Source organism: Pundamilia nyererei, unplaced genomic scaffold (genome assembly GCF_000239375.1).
Source record: "Pundamilia nyererei isolate P.nyererei 1_Seehausen unplaced genomic scaffold, PunNye1.0 scaffold00142, whole genome shotgun sequence".
NCBI classification, from domain to species: Eukaryota; Metazoa; Chordata; class Actinopteri; order Cichliformes; family Cichlidae; genus Pundamilia; species Pundamilia nyererei.
The window spans coordinates 418,547-445,922 of NW_005187543.1; the positions used below are offsets into that span (position 1 = coordinate 418,547).

General features: G+C 41.9%; 1 protein-coding gene across 1 annotated transcript; it reads left to right on the forward strand.

Moving 5' to 3' along the window:
• Positions 1-33: 33 nt before the first annotated feature.
• On the forward strand, positions 34-3,942 carry cenpx (centromere protein X). Its single transcript, XM_005744329.1, has 5 exons — positions 34-125; positions 697-748; positions 829-882; positions 974-1,062; positions 2,726-3,942. The coding sequence occupies exons 1-5, from the start codon at positions 90-92 to the stop codon at positions 2,738-2,740; spliced, it is 246 nt and encodes an 81-aa protein (XP_005744386.1). The 5' UTR covers positions 34-89; the 3' UTR covers positions 2,741-3,942.
• Positions 3,943-27,376: the final 23,434 nt, after the last annotated feature.

Genomic DNA, 27,376 nt, shown 5'->3' on the forward strand with positions numbered 1-27,376 from the left:
TACTGTACCGTCTACATGAGTTTTGCGTCACGGGTCAACAGCCAATCGCTACGTAGAGCGCCAAGTTTCTTCTACAGCGTAAAAACAACATGGCGGAAAAGGACGTAGAAATTTCCTTTAAAAAGGTAGGAGCAGTCAGCCGTTTGTTTTTAAGTGTTTATGCCTGCTTGTCCCCCCTCGTGTTTTAATAAAAAAGCGAACGTCTTTGTCGCCGACTTGTGTGTTTCCACGCCCACCATATAAACACAACATGTTTTGTCAGACGACAGCTAACACTTTACATCTTGTTAAGATATTCAGATATTGCAGGGAATAACATTGTAACTACCACGCCGAATAAAAGACTGGGTCCTAGCGATTGCTTTAAGACCACACTTTCCAGGACAACTTCCGTTCTTTGCGCGGACAGCGGAGAGCCCTTTAAATCGCCAAATTCACCAAAGACGTTTGGTTGGCGAAAACTCGAGAAGGAATTCGACGGACAAACTTAGCTTGAAAGCCAAATACGGGTGTTTTCAAAAGTAGATACGCAGGCAGGTTTTGTTGCGTCTGTGTTGCGTTCATTTGTTATTTTTACTAAATCGTGTCTGTTTTGCTTTGTTAGTGCTTTACTAATACTTTCTTTGGCCAGCTACTCAGTGGAAAACCTTATGACTAATACACTCTCCCACTTTATGTGCTCTGTTCTGCACACAGGATACAGTAAGCAAACTTTTGTCTAGTTTCTTCAAAGAAGACAAAACAAAACGTGAGTGGGATAACTATGCTGTTATCAGTGACGTCTTGCTCTCTTTGTGACCGTGCTGATGAAATGCCACTGTGTTGCAGTAAGCGGAGATGCCACACTGCTCATGGTAGAGATGCTTAAAGTGTTCGTGCAAGGTAAGGAGCTTTGACACAGTTGCACAACATTTGAGACACAATAACAGACTGGCTAATGATAACACTCTGAAGCTGTTATCTCCTTTTTCAGAGGCTGCTGTGAGATCACAGAAACAAGCCGAATCTGAGGACTGTGACCAAGTAGACATTGAACATTTTGAAAAGATCCTGCCTCAGCTGGTATGTGGCTCAACAGGCTCAAGAAATGTTTTTCTTTTACTTATTTCCGCTTGTTTGCATAGTCTTATCTTTAGCCCAGATTACAGCTAATACTTAAAAATAATGGGATTACTGGGCAAGTTTTTATTTTTCTTTGCAGTAAAATATATTTGTTGCATTAGCTTTTGCACTTTGTGTATGGTTCGGGAACAGCTTCTACAAATCAAAATCATCATGGGTCTTCTGCTGAGCTATCTAATATTATCTATATTTAAATGGTCCATCTACACACTTTGAAATCTAAGGCAGTAGACACTGCAATAGACAGCTAGTGACTATGTCTGACTGGTATTTAGGCATATTTCACAGTGATGCAAAGCACAGTATTTAGAGTACTTTTTAACATAAAATTTTTAGTTGCAAAAATGCTGTTTTCATTCAACTTTCATGCTGTAATGATCCAATATGGCAATATTGTACAACAAAAACAAAAATATCAGTAAATGGCCTCATCCGAATGCAAGAACATTCTGGAATTTCCAGATGGTAATCTAATTATAACTGAGAAAATAACTTTGTAAGCATGCACTTTGCCCTGGAGTTTAAAATACACTAAGTTATGAAAAGCTCAACAAGTATTGTAATATCATTCGTAAGTATTTATAGTAAAACAATTAAGATTAATTAAAAAGGGATTAGTAGCTCATGTCACATGGGTAGTATTCTGGTACTGACTACCAGAATGAATGCTACAAGAATTGTAATATATATGAAAATCCTACATTGTTTAGCTTTCAGTAACTCTAAGTATATTTTAAACTTGGTGTCTTGTAATTAAACTGAATTATAAAACTCTTCCAGGGTAGCAAGTCTTGAAACAGTAGCTAGAGTAGGCCTTTAAAATGAAAGATATGCACATATTTGACAAATCATTTTCTAATCTAATCTCTGTACCATCTGTAAATTACAAAACTGTGTTCTGTTCAGAGCAGACTATCTGCTGATGTTTTTAACTTATTTTTCTCAATCCAACATAGCTTTTTTATCAAATGCCATTTTTAAGACGTAGAATGTTATAAAGTGTGTTTGCAGTATTGATAAAAACATCTGTATACTAATCTTTTGCAATGTGCATTTGTTATTAGCGTGTGCTCAAATATGGAACTTTATAGGAGAGCTTGATTTTTTTGTTGATGTTTTAACAGCCAAATACGCTGAGATTTTCTTCATGTATCAGTCCCAAATTACAGATCCTGCTTTGTTTTGATGGTTAAAGAAGGCGGTGAAAAATTCTAGCTTTTATCTTTAATAGGTTTTGAGGTCTTTATGCTCAATGACTGCTTCTGATTTTAATCCATTAAAAAAAAGGCCTGAAAGTAGGTGGAATGGCCTTTTAGAAAAGAAAAAAATCCGGAAAGATATTTGATATATGAAGCTGAAATGTTGCAGCACTCATTATATATGTTCACACTTTTAGGCACATTGGAGATGGTTGAGTAGAAAATGTGATGATTTGAAATGGAGTGGTAATGCAAATTTTTTCTGGGGATACGTAAACGAAAACCTTAAATGTGTAGATGCTATGAGAGCTATCATTAATCTCAAATGTATTTAACCTTTCTGCAAAAGACTTTTATGTCTGCTGTCTGACAATCTCAAATTTCTTCAATTTTCTCCAACACAGCTTCTGGACTTCTAGCACAGTGATACCACAAGATGGAGCCAGAGTGCTGCTGAGATGTCTCTCGATCAACAGTCCCCCCTTCCACAGTTCCACCAGCTAAAACTTTTCATTTTTTAGTATGACTGCAGTTTCATAAATCCCCAAATCTGAGATAACGTTGAGATTATGTTTTTATTTGAGCTGCACGATTTTAGCAGGAAGCCCCATTGCAATCCGCACGCTACCACGCCACCACCAATAAGGGCCACCTGTGCTCCTGTGTGCAACAACAGGTGCTTCCAGCATGCTCCGTGGCGCCCTTCATCAAAGCCTCCAGGAGCAGTTGGAAGCAATTAGAGTAATAAGGGGAGCAGCCAGTCCCTTAGATGATGACAAGTGCCAGGAAAAAAGGAGTACCCCCTCCAGCCACTTTGAAGTTCCCTTTTGCTGTCCTGCGATGTTTAGTTAGAGGAGGGGGGGAGGGCAAAGGGGACCTCTGGCACAGGGGGAAAGTTGAATGGGAGTGTGTGTGCACGTATGTGTGCGTGTGTTAGCCAAACACGGCCAGAGACCACACGCGTAGATATTCTATTTGAAGGGAAACATAACAAAACACATTGGAACATGGTCCAAGAAGAGCAGGCTGTAATTCTGAAGGTAAATAAACAAAAGAGGCGAGTAGTGGAGGTGCTCTCTCTACTTTCATCACAGCACAGGGAGGGAGAGGGCGGGGGGTGAAGCTGGGCCTACAAGGAAGAGGGTAATGTGGGGTTTTCTAACCTGAGCGGCTCTGATGGTTTTCCACCAGCGGTGTGTTTGACCAACGCGTCCTCGCTGTGAGTCAGCATCGCTGTGCAACACCTCGCAGTACTTATTTGTGGGGTTCTTGGGTGACTTACGAATGCTACTCACGTTTACACCTGGAACCAACTTAGGCTAAAACCAAGAATCCAGCCCTGAATAGGTGTTCAAGGACACGACACCTGGAATTTGACCCAGCATCTTTTTAGTAAGGCTCACGCTGGATTTGTGTTTCCCAGGGGTAACTTCCAGACCACACTTTCTTGTAAAAAAAGAAAAAAAACTTGAGCACAGCTTAAGTCATCACCAGAGGAAGAAAAAAAATTGTAAAGGGTTTCGTTTTGTGCGTAGCCTTTGTGGAGATTAACTCAAATTGAAATGGATCTTTCCCAACAGTTGATTCTTGTGCACGAAATAAAAAAGATTATTATCTTGGATCTGTCACTGGTTTTTTTCCCTCCCCTCCTTATGCGTGTTAGTGGAACAAATTCATCTGAAGTCGGTATTATTAAACATACGAAAGCAGTTAGGACAAGAATGGGGAGGGGCATTGTAGAGAGTAATGAGTTAAAGCTTTTCTTGATCATACATTAAAGGCAGGGAGTGTCGACAGCCAGTCCAGACGCTTTGGAGAAGCTCCGCAGTGAGAAGCTTTTCCCAGGAGACGGAGACTGATCTGTCTCCAGCTCCTGCCTGGTCTTTGGACAGCGCCACACGTGGGATCGGGCACTCGGCATGGCTTAAATACATCCACAGTCAATGTCAGTAGAAGCACCTGTGACTGCCATGATGGATCTTCATCTTTTTTGTTAAATTTGGCAAATTAATTAATAATCAGTGGGACTGTCAATGACGAAACTGACCCATTATGCTTAAATATAACTGAGGTTATTGCCATTCTAGGAATGCCTGATCTATGTGGCTGTCTACTTTAAAGAGAGCTGGATGTTTACATAGCTCTGATAAGTTTGTGGTTCATGGTAATGTTTGTCTGGGGTGGAGTTGTCTGCATTTGTCTAAAGTGTCCCTGCGAGAGTATGTCAGGATTATGTCAGATTTTTCTCCTTAATTCTCCGTTTACAACTCGGTGCTGTTTTTCTTCTGTTAGAGTGACACAGCGTCTCCGTCTCCAAATTTCTGACATCTCAAAGCTCCTTTCCTCTGAGGCCCAAAGCAAAAGGCTGTGACATGTCATCATAATACGCCCTTTTCTCCCTGATTGCTGGCTTTTTTGCAATGGCAACATTCAACCAGTCAAAGAGTATGAGCTTACATCAAAGTCAAGGGCTTACATGGCCCATAAAATATTCAGCTTTACCATGATTATGTGTTTAAAACCATTTAAAGTGCCAAGTAGAACATTGCCATTACTAATGCTGCAAGTCTGAACCCTTTTCAGGCAGCAGACCTTCAGCTTCTTTAAACATTTAGTTCTGAAAAAAGCCATTCTGAAAGTCGAGAATCATAATCCAAATGTGGCGACAGGTGTTATCGGCCTGTTGCCATTTTATTTAATCTATGCACGTTGGGAGGCACTTGCATAAATAAACATGTAACGCATGGCGTCTGTTCCTAGATGTCTGTGCGTTCGTTTATTCTATGTGCTTGCATGGATGTTGTGCTTCATCGGAGGCTGTGATAAATTAGGAGACAAGAGGCCCTTGTGGCCCCCTCGTGGGCATGAAACTGCCTAACCATGGAGGAATGCTTCAGAGGACAGAGTGGGAGCATTCCTTTCAGATACCCCATGGGTAACTCTCACACTCGTGAAAAGTTACCAGCGTTTATGGTGCTGTCTGAAAAAGACAAAATATGGTAGCAGACGATTACTGCGTGTGTGTTTTACAGGAAACTCATGTGTGTTTTGAGGCAGCAGCTCTGCTGACTGTACATACTGCTGTGACATGTGGGTTTCTGGGAGGCCCCGGGCCCCACTAAGCGGCCACGGGCCCGTGCTGGGGATGATAAGAACATACCTGGCGGGTTGAGCCACTTGGGCGCTCTGCTGGGATCACTCCTAAATGGTTGTGGCGCTTGGCTGTTAGTCTGAGGCAGAAGATGGTTTGCTGCTGTGCTCCGTGTATCGGCTGGAGCTTTGGTAGCCACAGGGGCCCTAGGGGACGGAAAGGATTCTTCCGGAACCAGTGAGGTGGATGATGAGGTCAAAGACCTTGGCACGCAGCTGGACAGGGAATAGGGAGCAAGAGAGATGTACAATTAGGCCGGCGGCAGGGTTATTTCTGGAGCCCTGCGCTACTACCTTAACTACATTACCCTCCTCTTCCACCCTAAGTCCTTTACTGTCTGTGTCCACCTCCCTCCTCTGTGTGGTGGCCTATTTGGTCTCTGGATATGAAACAACAACAAAGTAATCCCCTTACATAACACTGCACAAACTCAGCGAAACAAGACCATTTAATTAATTTTGGGAGCATCTAAAAATAAAGAAGCAGTTCGTTTGAGGTGACGTGCGGGAGGTGGACTCATACCCCAAATGAGCTGCTGAGGAGCAGAGGTCAGCAGAGGTCAGCAGAGAACTCTATTTTTAGGTCCCATCAAAAGTGGTGATATAAAAATACTCCAGAACTGAGCTTCACAATATGTGTCAGTCATGCTTAGAGAAGCAGTAAACCTGAAGGTCACGCACTTGGAATGATGAAAGGGCCGATGTTTGATGATATTTAAAAAGAAGCCAAGTAATGACCAAAATCTCTTTAGCTGGTGGCAGGTGGCACAGTGTGAGGTTGGCCTTTGTTAGACTTGTTAAAAGACTTCATCAGCTGACATGTGAAGCCCTTGGCAAAGGGCTAATATTCGCTACGATAACACCAAAAATGTGGGCAAAACTGGTGAACCGCTGCCCGACTCTGACGTCCAAATTAAAACAAAGACGAATAACAGACAGTCGAACTGACGGTGTTAGCATCGCGCTTCTTCACATGCGCCTGGCTCTCAAAAAGCTCAAAATTGAGAGAGGACAGCGTAACGAAAAGTCAAGCGTACGTTAGCTTTTTTTGTGTGTGTGTGTGTGTGTTTGTGTTGGGTCAAAATAGTCCGTCTAAAGTTTCCTCCAGAGGCCAGCGTGTCGACTGTCTGTCCTCACAGTGGTCGGGGGCACCGGAACTCTAAATTAGCCCTGGTGAGTCAACAGGACAGCTTTCATGTAGACAAGGGATCATGTCAGATTGCAGGAGAGGTCAGGATCTAAGGGTTAGAGGTCAGGATGCAGTGTTGGTCCCTGTCTTTAACAGCTTCCTGTCTACCATGTTGTGCAAACTTGGGCAGTAATCCCTTGATACAGGTTCAAAGTAGGGAGATCTATCTTGGTATTACACTGACGCCCAGGTAGTTTTTTCTGCATTAACAGTGGAGTGAGTCTTAGTAAGTGACTAACTTATAGATAGAGTTGCATAAAATTTCATACATTTTAATTTTATATTCATTGTATAAGGCCTTTATCAGGTGTGGGGCACTTTTATTTTAAATGTGTTGTTTATTGTAGACGGTTCTATTTTTATTCTTTATCAGGCTGCTGTAACACAGCATGCTGGCAACAACATTAATTTTAGTCACATGATTTAAAAGAGCACCCCAAGAAGAAGAATCACACAGTAGTAAAACTCTGTGATTGACTAGTGTAACTAGTTCTAGTGTAAGTGTAAGAATAATGCTTGTCAGCTTAAAGCTGTAAAAAAAAAAGGGTGTTAGATTGGAACTGGGCATCAACAATCTGACTCGATCAGTTGAGGAGTGCTAGTGCTGCTTCAGTTTGCAGACTGCAAATGTTAAAGTACAAGTGCTCACATAAATGGGGGTCCTAAAGGTGAAAAAACTTGAAATCCCAACTCAGGACAGTTACTGCTGGCGGTTACTGTTTATAGGTACAGATAAATCATGATACACTCCTAAAATAAAATAGATTAAATACATATTGTAGTCTTTATTGTTGTCACATATTAAAAAAACAAAATGCAGGGTGCAGGTTTAGCTCAGCTGGATGAGCAGGCAATCGTATGCTGCATGGCTGAGAGCGGCCGGCCTGGGTTTGAATCCGACCCACGGCCCTTTGGCGCATGTCTCCCTCTCTCTCTTTCTGTCAGTCTTGTCTTCACTGTATCTGTCCAATAAAGCCAAAAAAATATATGAAAAAGACAACTTGAAATGTTTACATATGCTGTTACATATCCTTCGTGGTGTATTTATAGCAGCATTTCACTTCAAGCAAATTCAAAACTGCAAGCTTTGCTTTTAAAAATGCGTTTCTTTGACACCTGTTTCTGAACGTGTTCTGTAAGACTGCAGAGAAGCTCAAACTGTCGGGTGTGCAGTGATGTTTGATACTGTAGGGCTCTGCGATGCCGGCAAATCGCCTGTTTTTTTTGTCTTTTTCTTTTCTTGGCTCAGTGGCAATTTCTAATAAGGTACTAACTTAAGTGGCCTCATCTTTGAAGGCAAGTATGTTCTCTTTATCCGACAGACAGGGTAATGCTTTTATTTCCCCAGACATAAAATATAAGCCCTCTCCAAAAACAGCAAAAGAGCAGATCCACTCACAATGAGCTGTATCAAAAAAAAGAAAAAGTAGCTCTCCTGGAAAAACAACAATAAATTTGAAAGGGCTTCAAAGAGCTGGTGCTCTAACTTTTCTGTACATAAAACAAAAGCACCGGCAAGTTCAAAAACCACTCAAATGTGCAGCCCATCGTGGAACAAATATCTTGCGAAACACTGAGAGAGACAGAGAGAGGTGAACAGAGACGAGGAGAGAGATTTCTTTGAATTTGACTTTCTGTGTAAAGGTTTTTATGGTTTCTGACTAGAGGACTCCTTTCTCTTTTATATGACTTTGTTTGCAGTCATTCTTAATATGGTGATATTTTGCTGCAAAGGACAGAAGTGGCCAAGAAAGCTCCCTATTTGTCTGCATGCTTAAAATCTGTAGGTTCCCCATTTGTTCTAACAGCTAAGATTCTGTCATATAAAAGCATAGACTACTGCAACCAGATATCCTGGAGGAGCAGTTGGATACACTCCACAGGCGGAGGAGTTTCAGGACGCACATCAATGGGAGGGCAATATCCTGCATTCTGATTCTGTCAAGAGGCACAGCCATGACATGTGTGAGTGCCCAAAGAGAAAAGGCCAGGTGTCCCCGGGTCCTCTTCCATTTCGTCCAATCTAAAGCTGATCTTACTAACTAACAGCACCAGGGATCTACCACCCCTGGCACAGGAACCTGAATCACTGAGCTGTGGAGCTGCGTGGAAATGAGGAATTAGATTACTTTCAATTGCTCCCTGGCAAAAGACAAAAAAAAAAAAAAAAAAAGGCTGAAAGAAGAAAACAGGCGCTTTAATGTGGCATTTCAGTGTTACAGCAGGATGTTAGATGTTCCAGATTCCCAACACTCCGGCTCTAACCATGTAACTATACAGTGCACACTAATGCCTGTCTCCCATTTGACATTTAAATGTTTAAATAAGCTGAACTGCAGTGTGCAGCAACAACAATTCATCAGGAATGTGCTTTGATTTGGGTTAGCTGATATATATATAAATATATATATATATTTTTTTTTTCAGTTTTCTGGTTTGGGTAAAGACCTTTGACAAAGAAAAAGTGTCACATAGGGACGTCGATGATATAATATGAAATTTATTAAATTTTAGTGAGAAAAGAAAAGTAAATAGAAAAAAGCCATTACAATATTAATAGGATCCAAGTTGACTTAAAACACTAGCTCTGCAAATTGGTATTGACTGATTCAGTATTTTGTTATTATTATCAATAACTAATTGAATTATTAGCTGATGAAATTGCAGAGGCGCACAACGACTGACTCAATCTAAAATGTGAAAAATCAAATCTCAAGGAAGATGTTGACTTAATTTATTTGAAGAAATACTTCAAGAGGATTGATCCTCTTTGAAACATGGAATTAAAGCACAGCAGAAAAAATATATTTATAGTAACTTATATTTTATATTAAAAGATTTAAATAAAAATGAACGGACGCAGCTCAGACTTGCAAAAAAGGTAAATATACCACTTTGTTATCACACGTGCAAGTCTATAAAGAATCACAGGCTCCAGATTTGGTGCCAAACATTACGATCGCTGCAGAGAGAGATACTGTCTTTAAAAGCTTTCTTTTTTTAAAGCCTTTGTTATGTGTTTTTGGGGGATAGGACCAAAGAGCTCTCTAAGGCCTTCAGTAAGACTAAGAGTGGATTTAAAAAGATCCCGAAATTATTTGAAATATATTGAGTGCCGTCAATTTTAAACTGTCAGTTTGTCCAATACGGGCCACTTCAGTAAAGCCAGGCTCTGCAGGTGACTTTTGAAATGGATGCAGTAACAGGAAGAGGTTGCAAAGGCCGGGAAAAAATCCTTTGGTGATCAGGACAGGCTAAAGTTCTTTGAGAAGAAATTCACACCAAGCATGGTGGTGTAAATCATAGGGTTTGGGGGTCTCTGGGTCTGGGCATTGTGCAATCATTGTTTAACACATCTTGCAGAGACAATATACAATATTAGGGCATCTATGTGAAAGTTGAACTTGAACAGGCAGCAAAATGAAGCAGAAAGTTAATTTTGCATGCAATCAAACAGTCAAAGAGTTGTTACTGCCATAAGCTTCTGAAGCTAGATGCTACTGAATGTTAGACTTATAGGATATTTAATTGAATACATGCATGATAAATCATTACAAAACTACTACACTATCTTTAAAACCAAGTACAAGAGGATCAAGTGAAATGTCTGTTCAAATGTGTAAGGAAAGCTGACAATTTGTTGTTTTAGTTAATGAACCACAGTGATAAAAACAACTGAAGATAAATGTTTGCCGTTTTTGCACTTTAAATGAGTGGACTACAGATTACAAAAAAACTGCAATTGTATGACTTAATATTAAAATAAAGCAGAGTGTACAAAACTGTTGCCTGTGAATAATGATAAAACTACTCCTTCTAGATATAAATTAGCATCAATCAGACGACTTGTAGCCCTCATAGGATACATCTTCACTCCGCTGAGGTCATGGGTAACATGTTTACCTTTGATACGGTTGATCATGATATCCTTTTGGCAAGACTGGAACACGTAGTAGGCCTCAAAGGAAATGTTTTATCTTGGTTTAAATCATATTTTTCTGAGAGGTCGTTCTCCGTCACGATGGGAAAATATTCCTCTTCTTCTGCCCGTCTCCGCTGTGGTGTGCCCCAGGGCTCGGTACTGGGTCCTGTGTTGTTTTCCCTCTATATGTTGCCCTTGAGCTCCATTTTTGAAAAACACAATGTCTCTTTTCACTGTTACGCTGATGATATTCAAATCTACCTTCACCTGACTGGGGATGCTTTATCCTCACCACATCCTCTGTTTGACTGTCTGAGTGATGTCAAGGACTGGTTATCACGTAACTTTCTTACTTTAAATGGAAAGAAGACAGAAATTATTGTTTTTGACCGAAATATGCCTCTGGGACAATTGACTGGCACATTTGGGCCTGTTGCTAACTACCTTACTGATACTGCCAGGAATCTTGGAGTTTTCATGGATAGTTCCTTAAAACTTGACAAACAGGTCTCTACTGTGGTAAAAACTAGCTTTCATCAACTATGCCTAATCTCTAAGGCTAAACCCTACATACCACACAAAGATATGGAGAAACTCATTCATGCTTTCATTACGTCAAGACTGGACTATTGTAACTCACTCTACTTGGGTCTACAATCTTCTCTTCTGCAGCGTCTGCAGCTGGTCCAGAATGCCGCAGCACATCTCTTGACCGGCACTAGAAAGTTTGACTCTATCACCCCTGTTCTGAAAAATTTACACTGGCTTCCTATCAAATATCGAATTGATTTTAAAATTCTATTGTTTACTTATAAAATTTTAAACAATATGGCACCTGACTACTTAGCTGATCTCCTCTGTCTGTACAGCCCTCAGAGAGCACTAAGATCATCAGGCCAACTGCTCTTGGTGCAACCTAGGTCTCGGCTGAAGACCAGAGGAGACCGTGCCTTTGCCGTTGCTGCACCCAGGCTATGGAATACTCTCCCTCTTCATATTCGCGCGTCAGATTCCATTCAGTCTTTTAAATCAAGTTTAAAAACGTATTTGTTTGATCTGGCATTTAAGGCGAATTAGGGTAATTTACATCTGGCTCTGTATTTAGATTATGTAATTATCTTATATTTTATATATTTGTAATTTATATTTTAGTGTGATTTTATTTGTACTTCGATTTTACTGGAAAGCACTTTGGTGTACTTCGGTCTTAAAAATGTGCTATATAAATAAATTTTGATTGATTGATTGATGTTTACAGAAAGTGGAGTCTTACGGTGCAGTGCTGCTGACCCAGCTAGTCAAAACACAGAGAGAACTGGACGTGCCGTTCGCTGTGCTTCTGAGGTTGTGAAACCTTGTATTTGCTGACGGCACCCGTATCTCCTTCCTTCATCTTTCTTAGCTGAAGAAATATTGTCACAATATGAAAAGGAAGGTTAAATGCTTAGCAGCAATGTAAAACCACAGCCACTGCTGATGCTGAGAAGGGAAGCAGACCTTGTTCATCCACAGCTAAATAAACTACTTAAGTCTATCTTATATGACTACAGACGTGATTTCTTTAATGGAAAAACCTCAAAACATGGTAATGAAGGGGATATATAAACATAGACACGGTTGATTGCCAGACTTCCTTTTGTGATTTCGCAGTGTGTTCGAAGTCTGGGGAGAGTTAGTGAAATCGTACATTGCTGCACTTTCTCTGAATCAAAAACCAGCGATAAAAATCTGCTGCATGAGATTCACAGATACGTCTACAGGCAGCCAGGCCTCTAACATCTCTTACTGTCCAAATCAAATCTCAAATCAGCTGTGTTAAACCTGACAGCAATAAGGTAACCTCTGGGTCTTGTTTCCTGTGCTGCCGATAAATATGGCCTAATTACTCTCCAGTGGAACCGTTGGGACAGATGTTACAGTTGCATCCCTGCTCCTTGCCGAGGTACATGTTGATGGTTCACAGACTGTTTACGCGCTTCTCATTCATCTGTGCTATGACCATTCCCAGTTGTAGCTGTTTGCAAACCCAAGTTTAGTGGTTTACATAGCTGAGCCCCTCCAGCATGTGGAGCCCATGCTCTTTACCCTCTGCTTGTTTCGTGACTGCACGCGAGCAAATAAATACAAAGTGAAGATGTATGTTCAAAAGTAATCCACAGAGGAGTGGGCCTCGCGGGCATGGGATCTAAACAGACTATGAAGACTGTATATGTGGAATGAGTTAAACAAGTGACACAGAACATTATACTTTGATCTGCTAATTATAGCAGAAAACAACCTGGAAACAAAGCCGCCAGGATCTGATTGACCGCATTACCTGCATTTTCCACATTGCACACACTGAAAATATCCAAGACATAAATGTTGAGGTTCAGCAGCTTATGCTCTTTGTTCTTTTTGATTTTTCTATTACAGCAGTTACAGATTCACAAACAAACTAATGATTCTTGAAAACGTCCCTTAACAGTTTCAAGACTGTGGATTTTTCTTTGCCACTCGAGGGCAGCAAACAAGCTGTGAGTGCAACACTGGCATGTAATGAATGTGCTGGCTTAATTACACATCCAGCAGTTACGGATAAGTGTTGCTGGCCACATGAGGACTGTACGGAGAAATCAATGAGTTTTAGCTCTGTTCTTAGCCTTAACTAACTGCTGATAGAAGGTTCTGGCTCTTTAGTTTTTATTGACTCAGCTGTGGGCGCCAGCTATCACTGATTGTGTTTTGGGAAATTTTTTTATTTCCTGTCAGCTTTACTGATATCACTTCAAATAACAAGTTTAAAAGTTAGGAGTAAGCTGAGACTCACTTGCAAAAGATAAACTTTCTGGACTCTCATTTTTGAAGTGTCAATGTTAACATTTTTGTGGGACCGAAAAGTAGCCACATGTACGCAAGAGGGAGGATTGTTTATCAAAGTTCATCCATAAGCTGCAGGGCTGCTATGCACAGACACAGAGAGCTGCAACTCTAAGGAGGAGACTGATAAAGTACTAGAATTTTAAATCTGCGTTTGTGTATATTATATGTAGGGTGTAAATTCTGAATAATGATTAAACAGGGTCAATATCTTATACTCGTGAATTTTTCTTCCGGCGGCAAAAGAAAACATTTGATTATTGTTGAGCTGTCATTTTTATCTTCCAAAGATTGTACACTCCTCAAAGGCATTAATACCTGCACCTTGGTGATGCCTTTAATTGCCATTTAGCATTAAGCTGGCTGAACAATAAAACCCAGGCTGCGGGGATGTTGTCAGGTTTAATGAGACCCTTGGTGAATGAGGTCTGCTGTGTCGGCACCACCAAAGGCTGCTGCCTGAATTCGCCTCCAGTGGACCAGAGTGGTCCTGTGGGGATTTGATGGGCTCAGGGAGCACAGACTGTCCCCCCTTTCATTGTGGGGGTGTCAGCGGCCGCAGTGGCACCAGCAGCCCTTGCTGTGCGTGGATATGCGGACAGAGAGAGCAGCAAAAGAGAGTGATGTGGCATTAAGACGATCAGCGCACGGAGAGAAGAAACTTTTATGAGGTCCAGGAGCAGCTGGTGGTCGTGCACAACACCTGATTCCAAAGAGTAAAATATGGGCCATTTTGTCCCATTGGCAGAATTAAAGAATGAGAACATACAGTGCCAAGCACAAACAGACTTATGGAGACACTGACATGCTACACAAAAGAGAACAGAGCCAAAAAGAAAGAAAGAAAGAAAGAAAAAGCAGTAACAAGTGTGAACTCTGGGCCCAAATTTTAGAGGGCTACATGGTTCACAGTTTCACATGGAGTCCTCCGCCTTCAGACCCCATTCCAGTTACTTTGATTCTTTATTCACCAATCCCCTCTTTTAACCCCCACCTCCCCATCCTTAAGTCCAGCTGATGGAGGCTCTTTTGTCAAGCAGCACCCAGGCAACAACATCAAAGAGCTGCTGGCTGACTGAAAAACAAAACTAAACTAAAAACTAAAGAAATCCTCGAGGGAATGGAGATATTCAGCACCCCGGAAAGGGAAGCGAAAACTACATATACAGCAGGAGAGAAAGAAAGAAAGCAAAAAGAAAGAAAGAGAAAGAAAGCTGTCGGATATCCGTCATCATTAAGTGAATACACAAAGGTATGGGTTGGGTCATTCTCAGTTTGATGACAACAATAAACAAATGAAAAAAAGACATTATACTTTGCATAAGACCTTAATGACACTTTCTTTGTGTTGGATCATCAAAGCCCATTAGGGGACAGAGAGAGGGCCTCCACTGCTGTTCGTGACCACTTCCTCATTCAGTGACAGCTGAATTGGAGGATAGTTGGATTGTTGTGCAAGACAATGTCATGCTTTTGGACTGAATGCTTTGCTTTGATCTCGCGGGATGCCCTTGAAGCTTCATCACGGGATGATATGTTAACAACCTGTCTGGTTACTCTAGTTTGATTCTTCACCTACTTCCCTGCCAGTCGGAGCTCCAAGGGAAAGGGGACAGTGGGAGGGGTAAGGGGAGATAAAAGTCTTTCATCTCTGCCCCCATGTGGGAGCCCTGTAGAGTCTCGCTCGGCGTGGCATCAAGCCTTGTCTCGTACCCACAAAGTGCCCGCCAGTGACACACTGACTCCAGAGCTTGGCACCAGGTCTTCAGTCAGCACTGAGCAAACCCTCTATTCAGCAAGATGGAGGAAACACAACTAGATCGGGCCCGCAGCTTATAATTAAAAGTCCTTAGCCTCAAAGAGCACAGCATCTCCATCTTAATGGTAGGCTTCAATCTGAGGTATTGGTTTAATACTTACTCTGCGTCCCATCAGATAGGGATGAGGACATAGTAGGAAGGGAGACATTAGGACTACAAAGAACATGTGTCCCATCAAGGATTAGAGGTTCACTCTTCCCTCAGTAGGCTAATTGCTGGATTGGCCGGATCAAAATCACTTCATCGAGATCAAGGCCACTGTCTTCTTCTTGTCTCGCTACTCTGTTGCACAATAACTCAACAAAAGCAGCGGAAAACCAGGGGAGGGAGCGAGGGTGGTGGTGGTGGTGGGGGGAAACCAGAAGTCGTGGAGCAAAGATGAATGTAGTTCATGTTTAGAGAGCATGTTGTGTGATTAAGGGAAGCCCACATCAAACATTGTGGCTCAAGAAAACCACCAGTTGAAAAACAAGTTGCTTCTTCAGTGCAGAGCAGCGCAGACTGGAGATGCTGTTCAGAAGGCAGCCCAGCCCAAAACTAACCCGCCTGTCTGTCTTTTGAGACAAACAGGGAAATAAGAGGCATAGGTTTGCAGAGCACCAGGAATTTGTTCTCAATGAGAGAGCAGGACGAAGCACAGGCTTTAAGCAAAGTGAAACTTAAGGATGTAAACATACATGAATTTAAATCAGGACATGCCATAACTTGTGAACTTTCTCTCTCAAAACACTCAGTTGATAGAATTTTAGATGTAGACATATCAATATCATTTCAAAAAGCAGCTTCACCTTTTGCCCGTCACTCAGCGCTGATGCATTTAATATAAAAATGGTGATGTTGCAAAAAATGGCTTCGTGTACATAGTTTTGCATAACAGGAGAAGGAATTCTTCTCAAGCCTTGTGTTTGGCTTAATATTTCTATGTATTTGGACAAAACCTCAATGCCCTCGCAGGTTCTCTTGTACATCCGTGAGAAACGCGACATGAAAAGGATGGATAACACGCCCTTTTCCCACAGAGGGAACTTGAGTGGACAGAAGAACGGCAATGTTGTGGCCACATGTGTAATCTTGTTTACTTACGCTTGCCTTTTAACTGCAGGAATCTCGTGATCTAAACAGCGGCATGAAAAATTATTGGCATGTGAGGCGCTCTGCGTTTGATTGGAACGGGAGAAAGTGCCTATGCGTCGACCCACGTCAGCTAGAACGCCTACAGGAAGACGGACACAAGCGATGTGTCTCCTGCTTCCACACACACACAGAAACACGCAAACTTCAACAGCCTCTTAAGCAAAGATATGTTTATTTTATAAACCGCAATCATGGAAATCTCCCCTTTAAACAATAAACTTCCAACTACTTCATCTCTCTCCTTGCCAGGACCACATCAAACAAATCCTAAGGTCAACAAGGGTCAGCAAAAGGATTTGGATAATGATGAGGCTCAGAGAAAAAGACTGAGGGTGGTGAAAGAGAGATGGTAAAAGAAGGGGAGGGGAGCTGATGGGAAACCAAAGGAAGAATGAAACTGGTGGAGAGAGGAAAGGTGCAAAGGCTAGGTCTTGTAACGACAGACCCCTTGATTACATTGTTGCACAAATAAACAGGCCCTCTGCAGGCTCCCTGGAGCCCAGCTGTGGTGCAGGAGAGGAAAGCTTTCATTTCAAGGGGCTGAGGTCGAGCCACGCAAGTGATAGGATGGGGCCTGACCATCTACCCACACCATCTCCATCAGCAAGTCAATGAACAGAGCAACAGGGAAACATCTCGCTTAAGGAGCCCATTGCTTATGTGCCATTTCCTGCCCTTACAGATTGCCTAGAAACGCCGTCAGGGTGCAGATTAATAACTGTCAATCTCTGAGAGCTACAGAGAGGCGCTCTTTAGGTTGAAAAGCGGAGAGGAAGAACGTTGCATAGCTGCGCCTTTTGATGATGATGAGGGACCATCTGTAAGGGGTCAGATAAGTTTTGGAGGCAAGAAGCTGAGAGAGACAAGGTTCAGATGCCCTTGAGCCACATCTGCAATCGTCTTTCGTTCACCTCCGACCATTACAGAGTCCTGGTCCTCTCTTCTCTCTGTGTCCTGCAGCTATCAAAGCCCACATCAAGGCATGCCCCTGCCAAATGTGTGCCCCCCTATTAAGGGGCCATCATCAGATAAACAAGATAAACAAGTCTAATTCCTGGCAGGACTGATCAAAAGACTCAATGTTAACCCCATGGCCAATTTCAAGTAGGCAAAAATCAAACACAGATGAGGTCATATGGAAATGGGCACAAAAGGGGACAGTGAAGAGGGAGGAGAAAAGAATGGAAATGGGTTTGGAAGCAAGTATCCCCCATGAATTGTACCCTTATCCTCACAGGAAAAACAACATTCCTGCCTTTCGTGCAGCCGTGCGCACCTGTTCATCGCCACACATCAACAGCAACAGACGGTGAATCCCTCCAATCCCTCCAAATTGTAAAAATCATCTTGGCTGCTCGTAGTTGGAGCGACAACTTGGCTGCACACTCCTGCAAAAAATGATACATATGCAACCCTCCATTCTTTTCTCTTTTTTTGGATTTCCCTGAAAAGATGATTGCGTCACACAGCCCAAACATTTGCGTATATGGTGGTTTTTTATTAATCTTTTTAAACTTTTTTCCAAAGCTCTTATGTCATTTCTTCTATAAATCACCCTAACCCTTCGCAGACTCTTCCCAGACCCACACATCAAACAATCAAACAGCTGGGCTTGCCAAGTATGAATACAGTTATTCATTGCCATCTACATATTATTTTAAAAGCATTGTTACATAAATACAAGACAAAACAGTTTTAATTGTATTTTTATCTTTTCGATGGGATGTCCACAGATGTTGAGAAAGCAGTGCCAAGCAAGTACTGAGAAGTTGTCTGCCTTCGCTCGTGTAATTAGTTCATTCAAGCTCTCTCAAGAGGACCATACTGAATTGTAATCAAAAGATTAACCCAGAATAATCAACCCCCCTTACCCACCCAATAGGACCACCCACAGAGTCTAGAGAGGAACGTGAGACTGGTCGCACGTTCTGCTGCATGTTCTGCTTCTCAGCGAAAACTCAAAGGAAGAGCAAATACAGAAATGAAAGAAGGACACTCACTTTCAAAATCTGTCCCTGACTTGACTGACATTGTGTTGCTTTGTTTGGCGTTAAGTGATGGAAGCATCTGCACCACAAGTACAAGTTCTTAGTTCTTTTTATGGATCTAAGATCCCAATTTAACTGCCACATCACAGATAATAATACTTAGGTCACGCTACCACAATCTACTCCATGTCATTGTTTGTGTTGCAGGCTTATCGCATAATTGGAAAAAGTAGCTCCGAGCAAAACAGCAGCTTTTCTCTCAAATGATCCTGATAATGACAGGTCTGGTCTATATTTAGCGCTTGTCTCTCTGAAAGACCTCTGACTGTCGTAGCTGCAAGGGAGAGATGTAAACAAAGCTGGCAGAGCTCAGACGAGCATGCGATGGCTGATCTGTGCTGCCTGATATACAAACCACGAAGGCCGGAATCAGAGACGGGCGGTGGTGAGGGTGGGGGGGATACGTGAGCTGCTGGTTGAGGTTTGCGGTTCATCTTAGAGCTCCGACAGACAGAAAAACCCCACGACAGACCAGCAGTCTTTGCTGTTCAGGATTGCCGGTGATGTTATTTTCATCACAGGCCAACTCTGATTGAGGAGATCTTTTTAAGGATCAGTGTGTCAAATGATGACTTCACTTCACATTTTATGGGGTTAAATAATAGGAAAATGATTGCATATTAGGAGTAACGCTCATTTTCCTCTAAGTCTGGGGTGTTGGGTGGAGGTGCTTGCGGTATGTGCTGGGTAGAGGATAGACAGACCCAACCCAGTTTCCTTAGTCCTGACTAATTAAAGGACCACAACTCATCCAATTTTTGATGGGTTCAAAGAAACCTGAGTGTCCTCTGCTGTAATTTCAAATTACTGATTTCTGTTATTAATTATACATCTTAAGCGCCTTTGAAGAATGCTGCAGACTATCCTTCACGAGGAAGACATAATGTCTGGTGCATGTATGAAAGACTTAGAAAAGCAACGAAGCTTCCCTCCATCGGCTCCAGGGAATCTCGGCTTCCAGGAAAATCAGCAGGCCCCGTCTTATTGTATCATTATTATTTTTCTTCCTTGGTTTTTCAAGCAAAACACCCGTGTCTGACGTTAGTGTATCATTGTCATTTCAAGAGTAGTCTGGAAGCAGAGCAGGGGTTGTGATTGAACTCTGAGATCTGCCCCGGAGCTGTACTTTGAGGAAGAAACCACGGAACCACAGATAATGCTTCACAGTCCGCTAGTCTCAACTACTGTCATCAGATTTTCACTTTGTAAGAGACTTGAAAAAGATTGTCATTCTTGGTTCCTCCAGAGCAAAGGACACTGCACTACTGTTAAAGTGAAGACATACATCCCAGAGCATGAGATTTATGCAAAAACAATGAATTATATGTATAAATGCTTGGAAACTGGGCAATATAGGAACATGTAAGACACTTTATTTAACTTGCAACATGAAAGTCGAGTTCTCCATGATATAATATGATCAAATTATATGGACATGAGAGCGAAGAGAAGATATTAAGACCTCTCGACAGTGCTGGGATCTAGGGCAATCTGGCCAGTATTACGGACAGAAAACAAAAGCATCATAGTGTCAAGAACACAATAAAAATGAAACCACCTCTGTTGACTTGTTGAAGACTAGGACGGCACGAGACACAAGTTCAAACACCACAGAGTCTCTTCCTCGTCTACTTTCCACTGGTGTAAAGAGTTTTCAGGAGACAGGGAACGGCATCTCCCTTTCATCCTTCACCACAGACAAACATAGACACATAAAAACATCCATGTTGAAAAGTGGCAATAGTCCTTTTAAATCCAGACAAACCCAGTGTGTAGAACTTAATTACAGAACGGGGGCAACCCAGCCCTTTTGAAAATTACACTTACAGTAAGACCTTTGAAGCAACTACATCCTTTATCCTATTTTCCTTTTGTTCGATGTTTTGTCTCTTGTAAAGCATGCCATTGAATACTGTGGTTTCTAGTGGGTCTCTGTCTTTTCCCGTCTGTCTCCATCTTTGTCAGGCATTCACTCATCAAAGGCACATCTTTTGGACACAAAGCAGAGGGCACGAATATAACAAATTACTATGTGGCTTTTGGGCACATTTTTATGTAATCAATTATTAACACCAGACTTGGAAAGAAGCTAAATTTTAGCAATCAATGAAAAAACAAAACAAAACGAACTGCTTTTGTGGAAAACAATCATATGAATCTGTTTTCGTTTTTTTTAGTAGCCTTGGTATTGACTGAGTGAAGAAGTATAGGGGAAAAAAAAATCTCAAGTGAATGTAATAGATCATCTTTATCTTACAGTTGGCCTTCATGCAGCCCTTCAGTGTGTCCTGCATGTACAACAAATCATTTTAGCTCTTCAATCTCTCTTTAAGCTATATTCTGATTGGCCATTTCCATACAATTTGAAGTCCATCATTCAACAGTGTAAGACATCCAAAGTGTCAAATATTCAAAACAGCTGCCAATCCTCTCAGGAGTGGACGTCCCAGAAAATTCCCCCCCAAGGTCAGAGCTGCAAGAGCTGCATCTCTACAGGGCTACAGGGCTCAGTTAGCATGTTAGCAATTATTTAATGATTCTACAACCTACTGAAACTCTTAATTTAATGATTTTAAGACCTAGTAAGAACCAGATGATTTTTTTTGTATAATGCTCTCATATGTAAAATCTCCTATTTCCTTTTAGCATGACAGTACATTACTGAAAATATCAAAAAGCATGGCGAGTCCCCTTTAGCTTTTCGCTGGCTTTCTTACAAAGCTATGGTGTTTTCAAATATTACCCTGGTGATTACCCAGGTGCTTCTTTACAAACTGCTCTAAGTTGCCGACTGCCAGTGCAAGTATTGCAATCATCCATCAACTATTTACTCTGCACAAACATGTGGGAAGTCATAAAACCGCGCTTAAATAAGACAACTTCAAAGGTGAAGTGTAATACCATGATGTAATAACCCAAAAATAAAAAACAGACTTTTCCATTTTGTTTGACAAGAAAACTGTTGTATGTGAATGTCTCGCACAAGTTAAAGATTTCCTCTTCATTAGCTCACTAGTTTCTAGCATTAAAGATAAAGCAGAAGGCCCTGTGGTTGGATAGCAACAGCAGATGTGGCATTAAAACTCCACTTAAAGCCATTGTAGTGAACTGCCAGAACGTGAAAGAGACATGCTGGGGGCTGTGTGTGTTTCACTCTCATCTTTCTCTCAGGCAGCTGTAGGTGATGCTCTGCCAGGTACAAGCTGAGGTGTTGGGTTCACCAGTAAATCAGCATGGTCTACGCTGATCAAACGCTTGTTGTATTTCCCACACTTTCATATAATCTCATAAAAGGCCGAGAGCTCTGATGGACACAACCTGCCTGCCAAGCCAGCTGGGCCTCCCATACTCAGCACCAAAGTGGGTATAGTTCAGATGGTTTGGTGCTCATGTTAGACTCATGTTAAGGAGGAGGTGCCCTAAGTAAAATCGGATAGACCATTGTCCATGATTTTCCATTATAACACCCCCGACTTACTGTTTGGTTTAACCTCCACTAATTGAAGTCACTGTACTTCCGCACCATTTTTAATGGAATTAACTCACAAATAATATAGCCATCCTTGTGGTACAGCCCATCCATAAAGTTTGTGCTAATGTTCTACTTAGTAGAGTTGTAGCACAAAGTAGCAGGTAACTGTGCCTGGGCATGGTATCTATATAATTTGTAGATGCTATCCAGGATAAGCTACCTTAGCACCCCACCCTAATGATTAATTTAGGGCACTGCGACCATGGCAAAATGCTACATAGAGTCTTCCAAAATCCAGTGTGATCACCGTAGGTTTTACTGTTTGTTTGGCGAATGCTGATTGGATAACAGATTAGCTGAAACAGGAAATTAACCAACAGTGGTATTGGGACAGATGCAAAAAAAAAGAGAAGTACAGATAGTATTTAACGCTCGGTTTCACTTTGTAGTCTTTAACTTTGCCGTTCATGGCTAGCTGATGGAGCAACAACAACTGCTAACACACTACCATAATTTTTCCATAGTATGGTAAGTTATGGCTCTGAAAAACATGGCAGTGGCTAAAACGCTGACACTGAAGCTTCAAAATGTGAAGTCCAGAAACCAACGGGTGACATCACGTGCAGCAATATATGGGTAAAAGTTAGGGAAGACCGTGAGCATTCGTGCCAGTAAAACATGAAATGCGCACCTGAAAAATAGGTGGCAGAGAGAAGATGTGCAGCGTCTTTGTGAAAGACTAATAAAAAGTCTGAAACTACTGCAACTCACAACGAAAGACATGAACATCAAAGTCAAATGACTGACTGTTTGATCTCAAGTTTTTCCTCCCTTTTAAACTTCACTCTGGCCTGTTTACACTCTGGTCTTCATTATCCTCATTTGCCCTTAAAAATCATTTAAAATCTATCTGGGTCTGACATATGGTGTGATGGGTAATCACAGCTTTTCAGATATAGAATAAAAGAGAACTGTACAGAGTACAAAGCATTTAGCAGCCATCTCCCACCAAACTGGATATCTTATCTAAGGTACGGTGTCACTTTTAATAGAGCAGTTAGGTAGCTTCTCTGTTCTGTTCTCCGCCTCCAGGGACGTTTATGGCTTGTTTTTTGACAAACGGTCAGGAGGGAGATAAAATGCTTACACACAGACTCCATCCTCAAATAAAATAAATCAATAACTATAAAAAGGCAGCTATTAAAGTGTTGGACAGCATCGCATTGGGAATAAAACTAAGATGTTGGCTGCTGTGCAAAGTCAGAAACGGCCGCACACATCACCAATAAATGAATGTTGGGTGCTATTGTGGTCAGAATGTATCAAACATGCTGTTAGGCCAATAAAAAATAAATATACAGCACTGGCAGCTGCGAGACAACTCAATCATAGCTTTCTGAGATTTGGCCAGGTTGGCTTCCTCTCGTGAAACATTTCCCTGCATTCAGTATTACTGAAATTTTATCTGGATATCTGCCTGACTTCATAGCTAGACCGGCTTCATGTTTGTTTATCTGTGCCGTTGTGTTTTTAGGCTGCAGGTACTTGTCAGATGTGCGTGTATATGAAGCCTCAAAGAGACAAGGCCACTTGTGCCCATGGCGTGCGGTAGAGCTCGTGACTGTGCCTGTTTAACTCCACTAACAGAGCACCATTCCACAAAGCCCATCACGCAACCCACAGATGTCCCACAGAACAGACAGGACTGTGCCGCAACCAACAAGAAGCAGTAATAACATCCCCCCCCACCTCCAATCGGAGCACACATACACACACAAGCATGCACACAAGCAAACAAACACATGCTCCGAAACACGGGGGTCTACTGGGCTTTAAATTTGGTAAAAAAAACAAAACAAAAACAAAAGCAAATAAGTAAAAACATTTCTTTATAAAACTGTTGTGGTATTTATCTATAAGTACAGTTTGGTGTTCATAATAAAGTCACTTTAATACAATAAAGGTGACTGAAACTTCAGCAGCGTATGACACACCCCCATTACATCACGTAATCTGCAGAACAGGTTTTCACAGGGACTACCTCGTCTGCAGAAAGCAATTAAAACTGTCGAATATCAAGGGTGTGAATATCAACAGAAATGGGTAAAAGGAAATTAAGGAATTATTTATTTATTCAATAATAAATAAATATAACTAAATAAATGTTGAAGAGATCATTAAACAGTAACGTTGAAATTTGAAATAAAGGAGAATATCTCAAAGTTAAGCTAAAAACTGTCCTGAAACACCCTTCGTTTCTTTACGAACCCGGAAACCTTGGAAGAAGTTTGCTACCAAGGATGCAGACTTTCTTGTAATTGTTTTTAAAGTGAATTTGACCAACAGTCCTTCAGACCTGAAGGTCTTTCAAAGTTTTTTGCTGGACACTGACTAATTTTCCCCCACTTGTGTTGTGTTGAAGAATAAAGGTGCTAATATGATCTACATTTTTGCCTTTTTGACTGTACATAGGATCTATTTAAATCCATTATATTTTGCTTTTCTGTATACTTTGAATAACAATCAGTTGTAACAAACCTACGAACATAAAACTGTGCTACATATAATACATAAAAACTTTAGTGACTTGCTCAGGCTAATTTATAGATTTAGTGTTCTCCCACCTTATGTTCTTTGGATTAAACACACATGTACCCATTATAAAAGCCAGATATGTGAGCTGTGAAATAAAGTCAGGCCTTTTTTTTACTACGTAAGAGTAAATCACTTTAGAGATAGAGTTTTCGCATGGGTGGTTTTGGACAGAACGTTTGTCAGTGGTGTATCTCTATAAAGTTTGCCTTTTTATTTGATCCTTATGGGACATTTAGAGCAACACCTCTAAAATGAACAAATCTAGAATCTATATAACTTGATACTCTGAGGAAAGAAATACATGAATATAAAAATTTTTTGTGTTTGTGAAATCACTAAGTCCACCGAGTCAGAGGTTGAAATCAAGCTATTTTTTGTTTTCATTGCATGCATGTATAGGCTACTTTTCCGAGTTGCCCGGGGCTGACATGCAACTTGGGCCGTGACTTCAAAGCCTCCAAAGAAAATATATAAATACAAAACCATTAGCCGGCTTGTTTTCTTAAGTTAACATTTCAAACACACTGCGGAGTGGATCATGTTTTCAGTCCCCCTCCCAGTAACTTGAATGTTGATGTTGTTTTTGTGATGGTCCTAGGGCAAACTGCGGTGCCACAGCTGGAAAGTCCTCAGCATCCTTGAAAAATGGCTGCACAAACACCCGAGCTTCCCTGCCAGCTGCCCTCTAGGATACAATTTGCATTTGGCCCTCGGCACAGTAGAGCCACAAACATAGGGTTCAGTATCAGCAGCAGGTCAAACGCACATGCACGCGAACCCATCGCCGAGGTACCATCACGGAGGAGAGAGAAAAGTCGATGCTGCTGAAACACATCACATCGTTTGACACACAATTCCTAAACATGGGCATAGTAGAAGCTGTTTTTATTAGAGATACAAAGGAGATTATAAACTGAGCCACTTGACACAGTGAACTTCACATTTGAGGGTGAACCTCTGTGTAGACAGATTACCACTTCATTAAACAAACGAAGACCTCAAAGAGTAACAAGCCCCTTGGACACGCATACCACAGAGAGAGAGAGAGCGAGAGAGAGCGCAACCCAGATCCTGTAGCCACATGAGACAGCAACAGGCTGTCTGTCCCAGAAGTTATTACAATTCTAAACATTTATTGGAAGGAAATCAAAAAATTTTTTGTCTTCCCTTCTTATTTCTGCCCACAAAATTACAATTGAGCAATAAAAATGTTAGGTACATAAATGCTTGGGAATAGGGCTTTTGGTGTATTTTTAAACCAGCATGGAGCTGAAATAACATCATAAAAAAGACACATGAATCAGTAAAAATAATGCTCAGAAGGAAAATAAAAACCTTCCTCCTTTTCAAGTAGCTATTATAAAGGCGCAGACAGCTGTCAGGAGAACAATTTGAAATGTGCGACCACAGTGCAAGTTTGACCGGAATAGGCCATAAAAACATAATGAAGCACTGGCTAGAGCAGCATGAAGGCATGCATGACAAAAATCAGTAAAAAGTGAAGAAAGATACAACGATTATGGTCTGGTCAGTGACTTTGAAGAGGGGGCAGTTTTGTTAGTGCGAGGCTTCGGACGTCTTGGGCATAATTTAGCTGTACTCTCAGTTTAAAGAAGAGAAAGGAAGGGAAAGTATATATGATGGCTCCTTCTTCAAGTCTTTGGAAATGTAAGAACAATCAATGAATTTATTAATTCAATTCATCCATCCATCCATCCATCCATCGTCATCCGCTTTGTCCGGGGTCGGGTCGCGGGGGCAGCAGCCTAAGCAAAGAGGCCCAGACCTCCCTCTCCCCAGCCACCTCCTCCAGCTTGTCCGGGGGAATACCAAGGCGTTCCCAGGCCAGCCGAGAGATATAATCTCTCCAGCGTGTCCTGGGTCTGCCCCGGGGCCTCCTCCCGGTGGGACATGCCTGGAACACCTCACCCAGGAGGCGCCCAGGGGGCATCCTTGTCAGATGCCCGAACCACCTCAACTGGCTCCTTTCGATGTGGAGCAGCAGCTGCTCTACTCTGAGCCCCTCCCGGATGGCCGAACTTCTCACCCTATCTCTAAGGGAGAGGCCAGCCACCCTTCGGAGGAAGCTCATTTCTGCCGCTTGTATCCGCGATCTCGTTCTTTCGGTCACTACCCACAGCTCGTGGCCATAGGTGAGGGTAGGGACGTAGATCGACCGGTAAATTGAGAGCTTCGCTTTTACACTCAGCTCCCTCTTCACCACGACGGACCGGTGCAACGTCTGCATTACTGCAGCTGCAGCCCCAATCCGTCTGTCGATCTCCGGCTCCCTTCTCCCATCACTCGCGAACAAGACCCCGAGATACTTGAACTCCTCCACTTGGGGCAGGAACTCATCCCCGACCCGGAGTGGGCACTCCACCCTTTTCCGGCTGAGAACCATGGCCTCGGATTTGGAGGATAATTCAATTCAATTCAACTTTATTTAGAGAGCGTCAAATCACAACAATAGTCGTCTCAAGGCACTTTATATTGTAAGGTAGACCCTACAATACAGAGAAAACACACCAATCACATGACCCCCTATGAGCAAGCACTTGGGAAGCAGTGGGAAGGAAAAACTCCCTTTTAATAGGAAGAAACCTCCAGCAGAACCAGGCTCAGGGAGGGGGGGCGACTGGTTAGGGTGAGAGAAGGAAGACGGGATAAAGACATGCTGTGGAAGAGAGCCAGAGATTAATAATAGGTATGATTCAATGCACAGAGGTCTATTAACACATAGTGAGTGAGAAAGGTGACTGAAGAAGAAATACTCAAAGCATCATGGGAATCCAACATCCAACAATCCAATTATAACTTGAAGTGCCCACCAAACACTATTGCATAAAGTCCTCATCAGGGAATA